Here is a 17,995-nt window from a genome sequence, read left to right as displayed (position 1 = left end):
TTTCCTTCCCCTTCCCCTTCCCCTTCCCCATACACCCCTTTTGGCAAATAGAATTGTCCTTAGGAGACAAGGCCCTTTAAACACGCACACATCGGAGCGTATGCAAATTTGGGTTTGGTCTTTTGTCCCCCCTTAAGGTGCCTTAAGGAAAGGCATCTGACAAATGGGTTTCTTTCTTCGCAGCGCGGGAGGTCCCCCGGCCGGAGCGCGAGCGGGCCGGGCCTCCTGCGGCGGCGGCCATCCGGCGCGTGCGGCCGCGGTGCCCGCCAGAGCCGCCCGGCGAGCCCGCGGAACGCCGCCTTCCCGCGTCCGGCAGGATGGTGCGCGCCGCGCCTGCGCGTCCGCCGCCTCTCCGGCGCGCTCCGACGGGGTTCCCTTCCTGCCGCTCCGCTTCTCGGCCGCCGTAGCCCCTGCGAGTGCAGCCCGTGCAGGCCTTCCGCCCCCCCTCCCGGCTCCGAGAGGAAGAGAAAGGCAGGGACGGGACGGGAGTCGGATTACAAGATGGCGGCCGCGCCGCGGTGTTAGTTGCTGCCGCTGTTGGTCGGTGCCGCTGAGGTGGAGGGCGAGGCGGCGAGCGGGCGAGGGCGCCATGAACAGCGGCGAGTTGAAGGCCTCCTGAACGGGCGCCCCTGGTCCCTTCCCGCCCGCCTCCCGACCCGGCCGGGCTCCCACCATGTCGGACACCCGGCGACGGGTGAAGGTCTACACGCTAAACGAGGAGCGGCAATGGGACGACAGGGGCACGGGGCACGTCTCGTCCACCTACGTGGAGCGGCTCAAGGGGATGTCGCTGCTCGTCCGGGCCGAGTCGGACGGTGAGGAGGAGAGCACGGGGAGGAATAATGGGGCGCGGCGGCGAGGCTGTCTGGGACAATAGAGAGCAGCGGCGGAAAGGGAAAGGTCCGCGGGTGCCCCCCTGCCCTCTCCATCCGCGGTGGGAACCCGGCCCCCGGCGGCAGTCCCACCCAATGCTGATGGCTTGGAGGCAGGCTTCCAAAACGGGGGCTCGCAGCACTTCTCACGCTCACGCGTCTGCGATCTTTCTCCCTCTTCTCCCTGGCAAAAATAAGGTCTCAGGGCAAAGTTAACCCGCGTTTCTCCGTTCCTTCCTTTTTTCAAGGCTCGTGGGCGCTGCTGCTTCATCCTGAATTCTTTCCCCCGCCAGCCAAGCTCCTGTGTTGATGAGCACCCCTTTCCCCAGTTCATGTTTCTCAGTTTCCTTACGCCAAATTCTACACACAAACACGCACGCACGGTGCAGTGACTGACTTCCCCCATAAGATTACAAAAGTTATTACGAACTCGCCTGTCAGCATGCAGATTGCTCGGTAGTTGTTTTTGTGGCTTAAGGGGAAAGAGACTGAAAGGGGAGGGGAGAAGTCACCAACTTTTTAAAATCTGGTGTGTTGGGTCACTTGCAAGTGGTTCCAGTTCACCATAGATGCTCAGGCTAGTGACTATTTACAGGTCTGCTATAACACTGCAGTAATCCTTTCCCCCTAAGGAGATCATTTTCAAATACTGCATGCATGTTCACTTCTATCATGTTCAGACATGAATTTTTTGAGGATTTCCCCTTCATCCCTGCTCTTCTAGAATGCTTTGCTCTGAAGCTTATCCCGTGCTGATAACCCATCCAGAAGCACTCCCAACTTGATACATTATTCTTTCAGTTCAGTGAACGTTAAGGATTTATATATTTCTCCACTACTTACTAGTTTGCTTGAATAAAACTAATTACTACTTATTTCCAGAGGAGTACGTGTGTTCCTTATTTTTACTGTAACAAACTGTGATTCCTGTAGCACTTTAAATGCTAACACTTTTATTATAATTAGTCATTAAAATGCTAGGAGACACGTCATTACTTTTTCTCGTGTAAAACTATTGTATATAAGAGGGGACTAACGTTCATTCCTTTTTCAGGCTACTGACTCCCTTATTCTGATTCATGTGTAAGGAACATAGAACTGACTCTTAAAAGGAATGGGTTCTTTAAAGTTTTGTGTGGTAATTCTTGATGTCTTGGACTTTGATCTAAGTTATTTTCTTTTTCTAAGTACCTCTGATCTGATCATATTTATTACATTTATTTGGTGATTTGAGATCTATGGGTTTTGTCAACTAAATACTGTCTTTGAAATATCTGTAACTATTTAACATTAGTATTCTCTTTATTGTAAAAAGAGGACAGAAAAAATAACTTGTGTTTTTGATGGAAAGGACTCCCTTAAACATTTTTATTTGTTTTTCTCTTGCAATTTTTTCTTAACTAAATTTTAAACTCTTACTGTGACTGTATCATTATAGATCAGGAAAGCCGTTTTTAGAAGAAGAAAATATATCGGCAGTGTTGCTAATGAACAGGTGTTAATGTTCTAAATAAACCTTGTCAAGGCTGGAAAAGATTACTGGAGAGTGGTTGCCATGATACCTTGCTGCCTAGGCACATAATACAGAGTTTTAGAGTTATAGAGTTTAGTTTTCTGCGTATACCACAACATTAGTGTATGTTAGCTACCAAAAAGGAGGTAAGATTACAAAGTTCTTGTGTGAGTAAATTCACTCAGTTTTCATTACTCAGCATGGGTAACCTTATTTATGTGGCACATAGGTATTTTCTTTCTTTAGAAGTCCCACAAATGTCAGGTCTGGGAATAGGCTTCAGTGAATGTTGTTATGATTGTTTCTGCATTGATCATTGCTTGTAAAACAAAATGTAGTGTTTTAAGATAGATATCCCTTTTGCCACATTTTATTTTTATAAAGGTGATTAAGAGATTTTATGTGTCTTAGGTTCCTAACTATAATCCTTATCTTTTCAGGTTCACTGTTGTTGGAATCGAAGATAAATCCAAACACTGCATATCAAAAACAGCAGGCATGTACTAGCTTTTTGCTTTTGTTTCTACTATTGTAAGCATTTAAAAAAATCCTGTTTTTCACAAAAGTGTGGCAAAATAAATTAACCAGCCTCAACTTTTCTTTTGGCAATGTTCATAACTGTCAATGGATCAGCCATATATTAAGTTTTTCTTAAGTTAATAGACTTTGGTATAAAAAGAGCTCTATGGGTATATTTAGTGTGGAGAAAAATATATGTCAATGTTTTTTCTTTTAATGTTGTTTTTGAATATTGGGGGAATGAACCTCTGCTAGATGTGGTATGACATCAGCTTCAGTTTTAGATGGAGGTAACCATTCTGTGGTGTCTAAATTTTGCATATCACTAGACCAGAGATGGACAACTTGTGGCCATCTTCTGCCCTATGACTCCCATCACACCCTAACCAGCATAGGTGATGGTTCATAGGAGTTGTATGCCAAAACATAAATTGCCCACCCCTGTGCAAGAAACAAGAACAGTAAACCAATCTGAGTGTGTTAATATGGCCTGTGTCCTCATACTTCTCAACATAAAAAGTTCTGAAATAAAGGGATGGCATAGTTTTTCATTAGCTCTCTGGCCAGGTCTGAACAGGTTAGTGTACATTTTGCTTGTTATCAATAATTTAACACTGATGTTCTGTGTTACGTTTTGTAATGTGCCTGTTGTTTACTCAATGCAGGCCTGCACTGCTTGTTGCCCTCCAAGCTGGATGCAGCACTATTTCTTGCAGCCCACCTGCAGCTTGATACCACTTCAGATTTTGCTGCTTGACTGGAACTGCAAAAATAGGGGCTGACAAGTACCTAACATGCTACAGCGCGTAACTGTTGATCTGCATCCAATATAGTGGGTCACAACTCATGCAGGCCTGACATAATATTTCTGCTTTATCCTTTTTTCTGTTCATTTCATTTTTCATCCCAGTACTTTCTGTGTACTCTTGTGTCTGTTACCATAGAGCTGTTTAGAAGAAGTATTTATTATGGTCTTTTACTTTATAGAACCAGCCTTATTTTTGTGTAAAAAAAATTATGTCGATCAAATGCCTTATTCTCTTTCATTTGCTTGACTATTAACTTAAAACACTTGCTCTGAGTGAAGTCTTAATTTACTTTCTTATGACAGAGAGTAAGGGGACTAAGTTACAGATTCTTCTGAGTGAGCTCTGCAGTGTTGAAATCGCTGATGGAATCAGTTATCTGCCATAAATGCACCCCACCCCTGCCATGGCAAGTTGAATTTAATGTTGGGGTTGGGGGAGTCTCCATATGTATCCTCTCCTTTGAATTTGTATAATTCCTTGTGGACCCTTGTTGCTTTCTTGCATCGTGGAAGCTACAGTTGCAGACAGGGTTTAGACCCCTTTTCCCAGCTTCATAAAATATTATCAGATCTTGGCTTGCTATATTTTGTAGTTAACTAAGATTAAAATTTCCTGGCTCAAACAAGGAACTCTAGCTTAATACAAGCCAAGAATCAACCAGCAAAGCCAATGGGGTGGGGACAAGAGAGGAGTGTTCAGCTTTGGTGTTCATTTCCAGCTTCACAAACTGTGGTTTATAAAACCTAGGGAAAAAAATACAAACCATGCATAGAATTCATTCCTTGAGGAGAAAATAGTAATCTTCCCTTTGGTGGATGAAGGCACCTCAGGTGTATCAGGTAAGTCTGAGTTGATGAATAATATACTCAAGAGCAAACAGTTTAGGGATAAAAGTATGCTGTGCTATTTAAATGGCTATATGTAAAAGCAGTATAAAAATGTACCACTTTCCTGTTGATTCCTCCCTGTGATGACATACCTAAAACATATGAAGGGTAATAAATCTTTTTTTTTTTTTTTTTTTTTGGTGAGAACAAATATGAGCACTCTTAGCCTTGCTAGATCTGTCCTATAGTGGGTGATGGTAGGAGAAGATGTCTTTCAAATGGGATAGTTTAGGTATTTCAGGAATTTAAGTGGACTCTTTTGGGCTTCAAGATGCTCAAAGGAAGGGGTTTAGTTGTGAGTGTTAGGATATAAAGAATGGAATATTACCAGATGAAAAAGAAACTACATATCTTAAGGACTCACAAGCTGTATCAGTTAGCAAGATTCAAGTTATGTTACAGAGGACAAGAGATAGGGTCCCACTGTGTAGCTGGATCTAAAGAAAGGCTGTGGTCCCTTAGGGGAATTCCTTGGACCCTGAGACACCCCTGGCACAAGGAACTGTCTTGCATTAAGTAGAATGGAGGAACAGGACTGAAATAAGTAAATTTTGTTATAAATAGGTTTAGTGTGCCTTGACCCCAAACTCATTTTCTTGTTAAATTGTTCAGTGATGGGGTATGGATTCAAAACTCTGGTGTTGATATTTTAACAGTGATCAAGAATAATTAGCTCAGAGTGCTACTTTTTTACTTTTAACTGAGTGTCACTGATATTTTTGTTTTGCCTTTATTTTGATGAAATATAGGGAGAAATGTATTCTGTTTAAGTACATGCAGAGGCGTTTGATTTGCTGTCGGGGGATCTTCCTAATTGTTAGGGCAAGAGTAGTCAGTCTTTTTTTGGGGGGGGGGTTGATTGGTATAATTCTTTATGGGTTCTCTACCAGGGATTACATGTTGGTAGTGTGCAAGGCCCAAACATGGGGAGGCCACCTTCTCTCCCTTCTTTTCCTATTCCAACCTCTCCACTCACATCTCTCTCCCATTTCTTGTCTTTCCCTTCCCATTTCTTTCTGCCCAATGAGCTGCCAGGGAGGGGAAAAGTTGCTCTTGCCAGAAGTCTGAACTGCTTGCTTCCAGAGGACTTCTGAAGTTACGCTGAGGGCTGCAGCATGCCCACCCTTGATGTAGGATATATATGCCATCCTTCTCTTCTGTTCTTATTAACATGAAAAGCTTCTTCCATTGTACATTATAGAAATGTAATAACTATTGTCTTTGAAATTTTCTATCCAGGCTTTTGTTCATACCATAACTAATATAAATGATAAAAAATGCCATCACTTTAAAATTATATTTTATGGTACAGTTCTTAAAATCTTGTTGTTGTATGTTATTCCAAAATTACTGGAATTGCTAATATTGATTGGAGTCACTGCACCATGTTCTTAGAGAAATATTATCCCCTTGGAAGTGTGCTTTAGCTCTTCTGACTTATCACTGTTTTGTAAACCAATGGATGGCAAGAAAGTAAAGAACTTGCAAATATCTCGATTAAAAATGGACTTTTGTGTACTGTAGTCCATCCATGAAGGTGCATCTACTATGACCATTTAATGTTGATTGCATAAAGAGGGGAGTTACCATTCTGTCTCATAACAGTAATGCATTCTGGTATAAAAGGCATCCAGTTAGAGCCATCACATGAATGGAGCTCCATTCATGCAACCTGAATTCTTCATTCTTTCTCCCTCACTTCAATATGCCACACACCCCTGAAATCTCATGGATAGCTCCAGGGGGAGGGGAAATCCATTCCAACAGCCATTTCTCTTTCACTGGAGGAACACCACCATTGGGTACAATCCATAAGTTGTATACATAGAAAAATGTGTGTGTAAGAAATGAGTTAAGTGGTATCATGCAAGCCTTCCAACACCTATTACATGCCAATGAGCATGGGAAACTCTGCATGTTTGATATCTTGTTTCCATGAAAGAGCAGGACTAAAACAGGTGAGGTGACTTTCCTTTTTTCCCCTCTGACAGATATATCTTCCTGAACAGCATGGAATTTATTCCTTATGGTTATTGCGTATGACATCTATTACAGGCAGTATGCTGTAAATAGAATTCTTTACTTCTAGATCATGACAGATCTTCATACTGTCATAATAAGTAGTTCTTTCTGCTGAGAACTTTGCATTTCCCTAACTTTTAATTTTTTTGGCAGTTCTTTTTCTACAAACAAAGAATATTGATTTCTTTTTGCAGTTATGAAAATGAAGATAAAAGATTTTGCATAGTAGAAGTTTATATACATGTCTTGGATATAATTTTAAATACAGAGTCTGGCTCTTGATAAAATATTTCTCAGGATTGCTCTACAGGTAATGTCTTTGTCAAGATTTAGTAAATTGGAATTTAACAATGCTAATTAAAAGTTTGGATGGGTAGTTGTGGAACAAAGGGCATGTGAAAAGCTGTTCATCTAAAAAGTTAACTGTACTGTCATTTTGGTCAAGTTGCTTTGGATATAAACACCTAGCTATATTTCACTGTATAGTGGAATCATATAATAAGTTTAATCTTTTATTTTGAAATAGGATACACTGATTGTTTGGTCAGAGGCTGAGAATTATGATTTAGCCCTGAGTTTTCAAGAAAAAGCTGGCTGTGATGAGATCTGGGAAAAAATTTGCCAGGTACAGTTAATATTTTAAAACTCTTATCACATTTTAATATAGATAAAACTCTAAATAAATCCTTCTTTTGGAGTAATGTACTTCTGGCCCATTTAGCTGGATCTTTATTTTTGTATCCTTTATTCTTTGAAGAAGAAAACAAAAATGTTTTCCTTTTTTTCCAGTTCTATGTATTTCTAAATACCAGAGGTAGCTCTGTAGAGACAAGTTCACTCCAGATTCCATGGTAGATATATCTGTGAAATAATATACAATTCAAAATATGCTTTTATGTACAAATGTGGTATTTGTATGAATTCTCTACACATAAAATGCTTTGAATGTACCTTAGAAATATGTGCAAAGCATTCTTGGACATTTGGGGCAGTTTTCAGTGGGTCATATATGACCCTACCTATTCCTTTACACACCACTAATTCCTTTTTGCAAGTGGTGAAACCTGCTGATTGTCTTGTGCAACCCGGACCCACTGCTTGTGCACTTCCTAGAGGAAGCCCTGAAATGAGCAGAAATACTTGTTTCTGGAGGGAGGCAGGTCAGCAGAGTTCTAGTTCTGCTGACCTGTTCCTCCCAGAAATGAATGTTTTCATTGCTCTAGCAAGAAGTAACTCCCCCTTGCATCATGGGTGGGATCAGTTTGCCCAATGCACTCAGCAGGGTACAGGGGAATCGTTATGGGCATAAGTGCCCTGTTTGATAGTGGCCATAATGTTTACTGTTTAGAAATATTTCATCAGTTTTGTCCAGTTTCTATGTCTGACCTTTAATCCAGTTACATGCATTGCTTTGCCTCATAATAATGTCCTCCTGTGTCTGGCATTACAGCCACCCCAGCCTGCATGTGATTCCCCTGTGTGACAGTGACTGGCTGGGATGTGAATAGCACCATTGACCCTTTGCCAGTGAGTCATGTTCAGAGCAGTTCAGCACACGCTTAGGTCTGATCAGCCACAGAAAAGTTCACTCTCCTCCCCCCACAGAATCAGCATCTGCCGTGAGGCACAACCTGAGTTCGATGCAGTCTGTCAGTCCAATTTCACTTCAGTTTGCAGAAATCCAGGAGCCTATGAATTTTAATTGGTTTATATGCATTGGGATAAAATGATTGATTCTGATATATCTTCCTCTTCTGTGCCACCCACAGTCACCAGTATGTTACAGAATGAGTTAGCAATTGTTCACGTTTCCATTTTTAGGTTCAAGGTAAAGACCCCTCAGTGGAAGTCACGCAGGACCTCATTGATGAATCTGAAGAAGAGCGTTTTGAGGAAATGCCTGAAACGAGTCATTTGATCGATCTCCCTGCCTGCGAACTCAACAAACTTGAAGAGATTGCAGATCTAGTTACCTCAGTTCTCTCATCACCCATTCGCAGAGAAAAATTAGCCTTGGCTTTGGAAAATGAAGGCTATATTAAAAAATTGTTGCAGCTTTTCCAACTTTGTGAGAACCTAGAAAATACTGAAGGCTTACATCATTTATATGAAATTATTCGAGGAATTTTGTTCCTCAATAAAGCAACTCTGTTTGAGGTGATGTTTTCAGACGAGTGCATTATGGATGTTGTGGGATGCCTTGAGTATGATCCTGCATTAGCTCAGCCAAAAAGGCACAGGGAATTCTTAACCAAAACAGCAAAATTTAAAGAGGTCATACCCATAACAGACTCTGAACTTAGGCAAAAAATTCATCAGACTTACAGGGTACAGTACATTCAGGACATCATCTTGCCAACACCATCCGTTTTTGAAGAGAATTTTCTTTCTACGCTCACTTCTTTCATTTTCTTTAACAAAGTTGAAATTGTCAGTATGCTGCAGGTAAGTGAGCTAACAAGTTTGCAAGGACTGCATTTTGAAGAATGTAAGCATGTTTTTAAGAATAGTGTATCTACAGTGTATCCCTGTTTGTTTATGCTTTTAAACCTTTTTGTTTAGTAGTTCTGATAGTTCACCTTTCCTACTCCTTGTGTGGGTTAATTTTATTCTTAGCTGTATACTTCCAATTACATATTTCACTGGCTTTTTATAAGCACAGCTCATTTCTCTTAAACTAGACATTTTCCATGCAACTTTTTCTGTTTATTGTGAATTTTGGCAGTGTCCTTGCCCATGGTGGATGGTTAGCAGTTGTGCCTGCTTTGGAGTTGTGTGGTGTACTAAAAGCAAAAGGGAGTATAAATTGTAACTATAGTGTCATTAGTCTCACTACACCTGTAAACGGTAAACATTTGATGTAAATCAAATGTTACATATTTGATTAAGATTCTATACAGGCTGGATAGAAAGGACACTAATTGTTAATTTTGTTACTGCTTCAGTCCTGTACAAGGTTCTGAGTCTAAAACAGAAACAGTAAATTCTGAGTAATTTCTTTTGGCAAATCTGTTTTGAATACATATTATATCCCTAAAAACTCTAACTGAAAATGTTTGAAAATAAAGCACAAACAAAACTTAAATCTTTTTAAGTCTAACCTTGCTTATTACAGGAACTTCTATAAATTTTACCATTGAGTTAAGATGAAATTCTTAATTCATTAAGATGAAATAAAACAAGAGAGCTGAATGTATGAAAATATTGGAAAATGTGCAAGGGAATGCACATTTGTTTGACTTCATAACTGTTTGGATAGTAGAGATGCTGGAATTATTAGTGCGGTCTAAGCTCAATTTTTGTATTGCAGCTCTTGAGGTTGTAGTACTGACAGTGTGTGTATTAAAGAAAACACACCTTTCACATCCAACATCAGCACACAGGGTGATAAATCTCTTTGTTCCAACATGTTCTTGGGTTACAATTGTTGTAGATCAGACTATAGGAAGCAGTGACATGAGTTTTCCAGAAAAAGTAGAACTGGAACATTTTCCTTGGCATTAAGTAATGGGTTCTCTCACTTCTTTGTACTAGCTTCCTGAATTTGTCTGGCATTCTTTCAGGACAGTTTCTACATGTTGTTAAATGTGTCTTCATTCTTTTTGCATTGTTAACTTACTCCTGCTCACAATATTTATAGTGCCAGCTGTCTTTCTTTGTTCACATTTTTCACTGTAGTGAGGCCACACACTATTTTTCTTGAGTTTTGACATTATGACTTAGCTCAAAGTAACCGCAGGCAGTAGTACTAACAAATCTTATGCAAACACTTCTATCTTCCCAAGCTCAAGAAAAGAAATGAGGCATTTTTCTGAGTAAAGCTAACAGTAATCTTGCTTAGTTTCATTTTTCTTTTAGTTTGTTATTGAAGAACAAGGCAAATACACCCAGTGTGTAAGTCTGGTCCAGACACAGCCTGGAGCCAGCTGCACAGTGCACAGGAAGAGGTTGCTATACATTTTTTTTTCATTTCCCCCACAGACATCAGAGCAGTAGGGTTTGTCAGTGCTTACATTAGAAGAATAACTTATAGAAGTTCATATTCTGTATTTAGTCCATCTCACATGTTAGAGTGTGATATGAATTATGAATAAAAGCAGACATATATGGTGCAGAAATCCTTCCATGGAACAACGTAACATCAGAAAAATGTCAATTTTGAAACATTTTCTGCCAAAAAAATTTTTTGTCCACATCACTGTTTAGGAGCCTGATGAAACTGACTAGATTTCTGGCATTTGAAGGCTGTAAATGTTACCATTTTGATAGTGTTTTGAAGTGCTTAAGTGGCTACATAGTGTATAGGTTTCTGAAAGATTCTGGAGAATTTCAGCTGTAATGGAAATGCATTTATGATAATTTAAAAACATTGTGTTGTAGTTGTGCCAGTGGCAAAGTTTTATGTGCTGCCAAAGCATCTACAATATGTCTCTGTCTTGATCTAAGGTAGTTATGGAGAATTTGCTCTCTCTTTTCTTATATGATGTCTTGTGTCCAACTCAGCTTGACATTCACCAGGTTCAGTGAAAAGACAGGGGTTGACCGTCTTGGAATGAATCTTTGGACCATTGTTGTCTGTTGTATCATGTGGAGGAAGGGTTATAGACCAGGAACTTGGATTCATGTCTATCCTGGGCATGAACTATCAGCAGTCCCCACCCAGAGAGCTACACAAGGTATTGAATTACAGGCATACAGTCTAAAAGTCAGGACACAGAAGGAAAAATGGTTTCCAGTTCTTATAATAGCTAGCTGGAAAGCAGTGCCAGGAAAGAAGTCTGATGGAGATGGCCTTTCAACAGAACTGATGGAGTAACTCTACATCATCTGGCAGACAAGACGTTCGCAGCTGTTGGCAGTGGCTATTTAGTCAGCATCTTCCCAACATGGAGTGCTGCCTGTGACATCCTGTGGTGTAAGATTTGTAACCTGCTGATAACATTGTGCTTCTATTTCGTTTTCACCAGATACCTCTGCATTGGTGTTTTGTTGTCTTGATACAGCAACAGATAACTCATTTGAAGCTTAAACATGCAGATATTAAACTAGAAATCTGCTTTATACCAAGCTGGACAGTTGGTCCATCTTGTTGAGAATTGCCTGTCCTTACTGGTAGTTGCTCTCCAGGGTTTCAGAGATGAATTTTTTGACTCCTGCCCAGAGAGACCAGGAAAGGATCCTTGGAACTTTTTGTGTAGTATGTCTGCTCTAAGTCGAAACTGTAGCTCTTCCCCACTGAAAAAGTTTTGGTTCCTTTTTGTTCCCTGGATGTAGTTTCAGGTAACAGAAGTGGCCAGGAGTGCTTCTCACAACTGTTGTGCAATTAGGTTGCTGTAATGGGATGCTGCCCAGTGTTCAGCAATTAAATGGTACTACTGTAGATGGCTGCTTGCTTTATTTATTAGATTTTTTAAAAAGCTGCCTACTAGCATCATGCTCTCTGCTATCTCAGAAGAAAGAGGAAGCTGCAGCGTTACATAGCAGCTTTTGTACCGGTTTCGATCTGTCTTCTAGGCATGGTGTAGTACACTTTTAAAATACGAAATCTCTAATACCTTGGCCCTGCAGATTTTAAGACTACCTCCTGTGACCATAGAGATGTATTATGCTGTGATCTCAGAGTATTCAGGCTTCTTGACTTACGTATCACTTGTATCCCATACTGCAAGGGTGTGTAGTTTGACCCTTGATGGCTGCTTTGTAACTAGAAGTTCTTCCATTGCCCATTCTTAATTATTCTCTAGAAACACTGTGGCACCCATCTGTTGGAGCTGGCTTTTTACTGGTGGAAACTAGATTGATCCTAGGTGGGATGTTAGCTCAATTTTATAATCTACAATTTGATTTTAAATAATTTGCAAAACTGATATTTGGTGAGTGGAAATGCATACTAAGTGAATCCTAAATTATACAAGACTTCTTCTTGGTGGTGGTCTCCCCTTCCACTGCCCTCTCATCTTGCAAGAGCATAACACATGGAGGACATATTTTCAATACTTGCCAGCAGCTGTGTTTTGGAAACAATTTCCTCCTTTATTTTGGTCCTCGCTACTGTGGCAACACAAAATTGGTGTTCTTTTTGAGGATTCCTGCTGCCTGCAGGGCTCTTAAGCGAAACATTACAAATTAGGTAGATGCTGGGTGACGCTCTTCTAATTTGCAATATTGTGAATAGCATTAGGTGGAAAGGAGTTATATATGCTTGAGTATAATCTTTCTTTCTTTTGCTTGTTGGCTGAAATCCAAAGAACAGTTTCAAAACTGAGACCAAGGCATTTTGCGTGCCCATGGTATTATTTTTAACTTTTATGTTTGAATGACTCTCCCTTCTCTCTCCCTCCCTGCTCCCAGATATCCATAGCATGTTATAAACTGGCCTTGAAGCTTGCTTCAGTTTTCAGAACAGCTTCCCTTGTGCCATGGTGAATTGTTAGTTGAGAAACAGATGTTCTGGAACTGTTGTCTTGGGTTTCCTATGCTATATGTAATAGTGTTATTATTTAACTTCTCTCCTGCCCAATAGCCAAAGCTCTCTGGTGGTTTATAGCAATCCATTAAAATACTGTGTAAAATGCCCCACATTGTTACATCTTGAAATGCATATTGTAATATAGCAACATCCAATAGTAGTAAGTAAAATTATTGCAATTATTGGATCTTGCAGTATTATGATAATATTTCAAGATTTTTAAATAAAAATATAACAAATGGAAGCATCAAGTTGCAATTTATGGAGTGGTTGCTATAGGAGACTCTTGGAAATTTTTACAGTAAGAAATTCCTGTGGCAATGAATTTCCCAAATGTAGAAATAACAGTTTCTTTTTATTATTTTCGGCATAAGAGAAGACCTTACCTTGCATTGTAGTAAGGTGATATTCAGTACTGAACACCTGATGAGAAGATTCTGTTTTTTTTAAACTACGTCTTTCCTTGTTTTCCTCTGTCATTGCCAGATACTTTAAAGAAATGATAAACTACAAATCATTGGATAAAGATTAACTATGATCCTATAAAGTGAACATAGTTCCCATATCATTCAGTTCTTGTGTTTATCCCCTTTACTGGTCACCAGCTCTGCCCAGACAAGTATGGGGAGTTTAGTTCAGGCAAGTGAGTGGGGCTAGCAAAGTGATACATGAATGAGCAGTTCATTCTTCACTTGGTTTCCATGCAGCCAACATGGAAAAGAAGCATAGAACTCTTGTTTCTCTTTTACCGGCTTGGGGTACTTTCAACCTGTTCTTTAGGGGGACCCTCTTATGAGTAAAATGCAGCCAAGTAAAATGGTTTTCAGGCTAATAATGTTTGGGATCTAATAAGGCTTTGAAACAGTTTTATATTCTAGTGGAGGGCTTAACCAGTAACTAAAGCAGAAATGGCTGTTGCTTCCAGTTGATATGATGGTGCAATTATCAAAGTCTAGCTTCTTGTTCCCTATTCCAGTATTAGAAACATTTGTATAAGCTATGGAATACAGTTAATCATTTGACTTACAAAAGAATGGTAATTATATTCCTCACCACATAGTCAAAAAAAATGGTGTATACCTTGAAAATCACTTGACTGAAAAGATCATCATAAATTTCATGTCACTCTGAAATGTGGGGGAATCATGGTATGTATCCCTTGAGCCATATGGCCGCCATCTGGGAGCTCCCGGCTGCACAGCTATTTGAATGACTGTTTGTGACACAATTGTTAATTGTTGAGTGGGGTGACTTGAGAAGACAGCCCACTCACTAGCTTCTCACTCTGTGCATCATGACAGTTTTTGTAATGACGCATTCCTAAGTGTTGGACTAAAAATAGCTCACAAACTCCACTGGTGGGGTAGTCGTGATGTGATTGCGAGCCTTTCTGGAAATAGGATAGTGGGAAGCAGGAAGTGACTTTGTGACCCATTTGTGTGTTGTTCACCCTCAGTTCTGAAGTGTTACATGTACGTGCAGTAGAACAGTTTCAGAGGAATCGGAGCTGTAAACAGTAACATCGTTGCTCAATTACTACTTATTTTCAGAGTTGAAAAAGATTGATCTATTATGAGGGAACCAGATGGGTTAGTCTCTACTATTTTGATGGCATGTTTATGACTCTGTTTTTAAGGGCGAAGGCTATAGAGAGGCTGAGGCTGTCTTGCAGAGTGCATGTTGCTACCTCCTGTTAGTTCACTAAATCCTTGGTATAATCCTTCCATAGCCTAGCTCTTAACAAATGTGGCAGTTAACGCCAGAGAGCTATGAAGAGGTTTAGGATTATTACTACATTACATTACAAGATGATGTAACTTACTGTTTTCTACACTTTTAAGATAAGATGTGCCAGTTGAGGAAGAATCTAGGATTAGGACATTGGCTTTTGAACTTGCAACTGTCTTTTAAACTACCAAATATTAGGAAACACCTGGATTTCTTCTCTGAACAAAGTTTGTCCTGAATTATCCTGTTGATTTTGTTATTAAATAGAGATTTCAGAAAAGAATGACATGTAAAAGTGCCCTGCGTATGACTCTTAAATCCCTTTAAAGTGAAGATGGAACAGCAAGTAAACTTATTTCAGACTGATACATAAGACAGTCCATAGCAAAAATATAAATGTGTGAAATAGTGTTGATTTGCTAAGTTAGGCAGTGCTATCTGCTCTGTACACACAATGCTGTAGAGCCTCTGGTACATCTTTTTTGCATCTTAAAGTGCTTTTGCTGTTAAGGTGTTTGCATTGGAGATGATGTAGATCTGCTTTGACCCTCATACGTTAGAACACACACTTTATTAAAGGGGTTGAATTCAACCTTCCTGGCTTTCACCTTGTTTTGTCCCATGCTTACTGAAACAGTTTGGAGTAAAAGAAAAATGAAAACCTAAGAGAAAAGGATCTCCTTCTCCTTGTATTAGTCAAATGAAGGAGGAAGATGAGAGTACGAGTCCTGTCTTCCATTTTTCCTCAGTTTGTGCCACACCAGCTATTTGGGTTGATACCCTCCATCAGGGTCCTTTCACCCAACTTAAGCACCTTCCATGTATTGGAGAAAGTCCAAGGTGGAGAGCCTGACCTGCTGTGTGTGTAGAGGTTCTTCATACAATTTCGAAGATGGCACGGTGAGGGCCCTGCTCCTCCCCTAGTTGTGTGAAGAGTAAATGCTGAAAAGGAACTAATCTCTAACTACTTACTGCTTAGATTTTATATTCATTGCATGTAAGCATCTTAGCTTCTTATACCAGTTGAGCGTAAATTGACAGTTGCATATGATATAACTCTTTCGGTAAATTGAAATGGTACTGTTCACACCAAATATTCTACACTGGTGAGGTCTGTTTTTTAAAAAGTAGTTGTAAATCTTCGGCAGTTTGAAAGTTTAGGTAGAATAGTACAAAGATCACTTTAGTAGCACACAAACAGCCTGGTTTATGCATAATGTCCGCCAAGAGTATAGATTGTCACTGAACCATGGGTTGTTGTTGAACTGTGAGTTCTTACTCTATACAAATCCCACGCTATGGTTCAACTATTGGTTATTAACCACAACCAACCTAGGAAAAGAATTTATAGTTTATTGTTTAGTTTTGAACATTGGGTTGTTCGTGGTTAGTATTCCATAGTTAAACCATAGTGTAGGGTTCTCCTGAAAAAAACAGCCTGTGCTCGAACCATTCTCTGGGTTGTCATGAGAACCAGGTCATTGAATCAATTAGAAACATAGAACAGAGTGAGTCAGAAGGGGTCTCCTGGACCATCTAGTCTGACCCCTGGCTCCAGCCGGCTCCATTCATGACATACCTACAATTGCAACAGTAGAAGTCCTGATTTTGTATGACATCTATAAAAATAAAACATTTGTGTTGATACTTTGTAATGATGTTACTGTATCCTACAGGAAGACGAAAAGTTTTTGTCTGAAGTTTTTGCACAACTAACTGACGAAGCTACTGATGATGATAAAAGGCGTGAACTGGTAAGACTGTTTAAGTGCTTTTTAACTCAGGAAAGCTGTATATTCTTCAGCCCTCCAAGTGCACTGCCACCCTAATTTCTGTTTGTTTTTAAAATGTGACAATTTCAAGGGTTCTGTGGAACAGGGCAAGATATCCAATTTAATTAAATACTTGAATATATATGCAGGTCTATACTACAAAGTAATATACAGCAAGAGAGTGAAAAGAACCAAAAAAAAAGCACTCAGCTGTACCTTCACACTGTTCTTTAGAGGTATTTAAAAGTTTTTAAACTGCACAGTAAAAGTTAATGAGTCAGAACTGTCACATGCATAGTTTTACATCACTGCTGAAGTGCATTTTCTTTTTCCAAAGTCCATATTAATGTAAATCTATGTAATACATATATTAAGCTAACCCAGAGATTGCAAAAAATATGCAAGTTTTTTTGATCACAAGAGCTCTTCATCAGACAAAGCATTTTTAAAAGCAGAGGGAAGATACAGGGGAACCCAACACACTGGCGAAGTTACAATATCTTTCTTTTCAAAATCTGAGGAAGGGGCCTACAGGAGTTCAAATTAGACTCTATGGGCACATGGTGGTTACAGGGTGGACCTGGAGCTACCCTGGAACTAGAAAAAAGAGAGTGTTGGCTCCTTCCTTTTGGAAATATAAAATACAACAGCGATTCAGACATGTTTCATTGCACCAGTAAGTAGTTCTCCAGCTTAATCCATTTAACCCTAATGTTTTTCAAAATGTTGAAAGAAGTAGATTCCACCTCATTGTTCACCTCATTGTCCTATTGCAACATTTTGAAAAGTTCTTAATTGTACAGGGCTACATGGACAGACAACCACTCACACAGTGGGAATTTCCTTTAGTCCTCGCTGGAGGGTCCTCTAACCTCACAGAACAGATTTGAGAGGCTGCGTAAGGGAAAAGGAATTGGTTCCAGTGGTGGAGTCCATTTCACTAGCAGATGGGCATTGTTGAATAGATCTCATAGGACAATTGATTATTCAGGAGCTCCAGATGCAAGTTGGGTCCTAAGTATCTTCAACAGGCACGGGGGAAGAGGAAGTTAAACAAGGGGAGAGCATGAAACATTATTTCCATGATACTAGTTTGCTACTTTGCTTGCCTTTATTGCCTGAAAAAGAAATGTGTTCTTTGTACTTCATAACAGATTGTTTTGAAAACAGTAGCTGCATTATGTTAAGTTTAGTGTACTAACACTTCATTATTATGTTGCCTTTTGCAGGTTAATTTCTTCAAGGAGTTCTGTGCTTTTTCTCAGACATTACAACCTCAGAACAGAGATACATTTTTCAAAACTTTGGCAAAGTTAGGAATTCTTCCGGCTCTTGAAATAGTAATGGTAAGCTTAACCCCAGGGAGGATTGTGAGTTGTTTCAGAAGTTTGATTTGATATTTTC

At 39.7% G+C, this 17,995-nt stretch overlaps 1 protein-coding gene across 2 annotated transcripts in view; it reads left to right on the top strand.

Annotated features, from left to right (window-relative positions):
* The first annotated feature begins 412 nt into the window (after positions 1-412).
* Positions 413-17,995, top strand: part of PPP4R3B (protein phosphatase 4 regulatory subunit 3B) — a 46,253-nt gene continuing 28,670 nt past the window's right edge. Inside the window, exons 1-6 of one of the 2 annotated variants that reach the window (XM_044429671.1) lie at positions 413-815; positions 2,826-2,881; positions 7,149-7,247; positions 8,444-9,067; positions 16,496-16,573; positions 17,821-17,937. In XM_044429671.1, coding sequence (XP_044285606.1) covers positions 674-815; positions 2,826-2,881; positions 7,149-7,247; positions 8,444-9,067; positions 16,496-16,573; positions 17,821-17,937 — 1,116 coding nt within the window. In that variant the 5' untranslated portion in view covers positions 413-673. The remainder of the gene's footprint in view (positions 816-2,825; positions 2,882-7,148; positions 7,248-8,443; positions 9,068-16,495; positions 16,574-17,820; positions 17,938-17,995) is intronic. The other variant, XM_044429672.1, reaches the window with a different exon arrangement.

The sequence above is a fragment of the Varanus komodoensis genome, unplaced genomic scaffold (genome assembly GCF_004798865.1).
Source record: "Varanus komodoensis strain SLA01 unplaced genomic scaffold, ASM479886v1 scaffold2, whole genome shotgun sequence".
Classification (NCBI taxonomy): domain Eukaryota; kingdom Metazoa; phylum Chordata; class Lepidosauria; order Squamata; family Varanidae; genus Varanus; species Varanus komodoensis.
The sequence above is the reverse complement of the archived record's forward strand: the minus strand, read 5'-3'. Positions and strand labels throughout refer to the sequence as shown.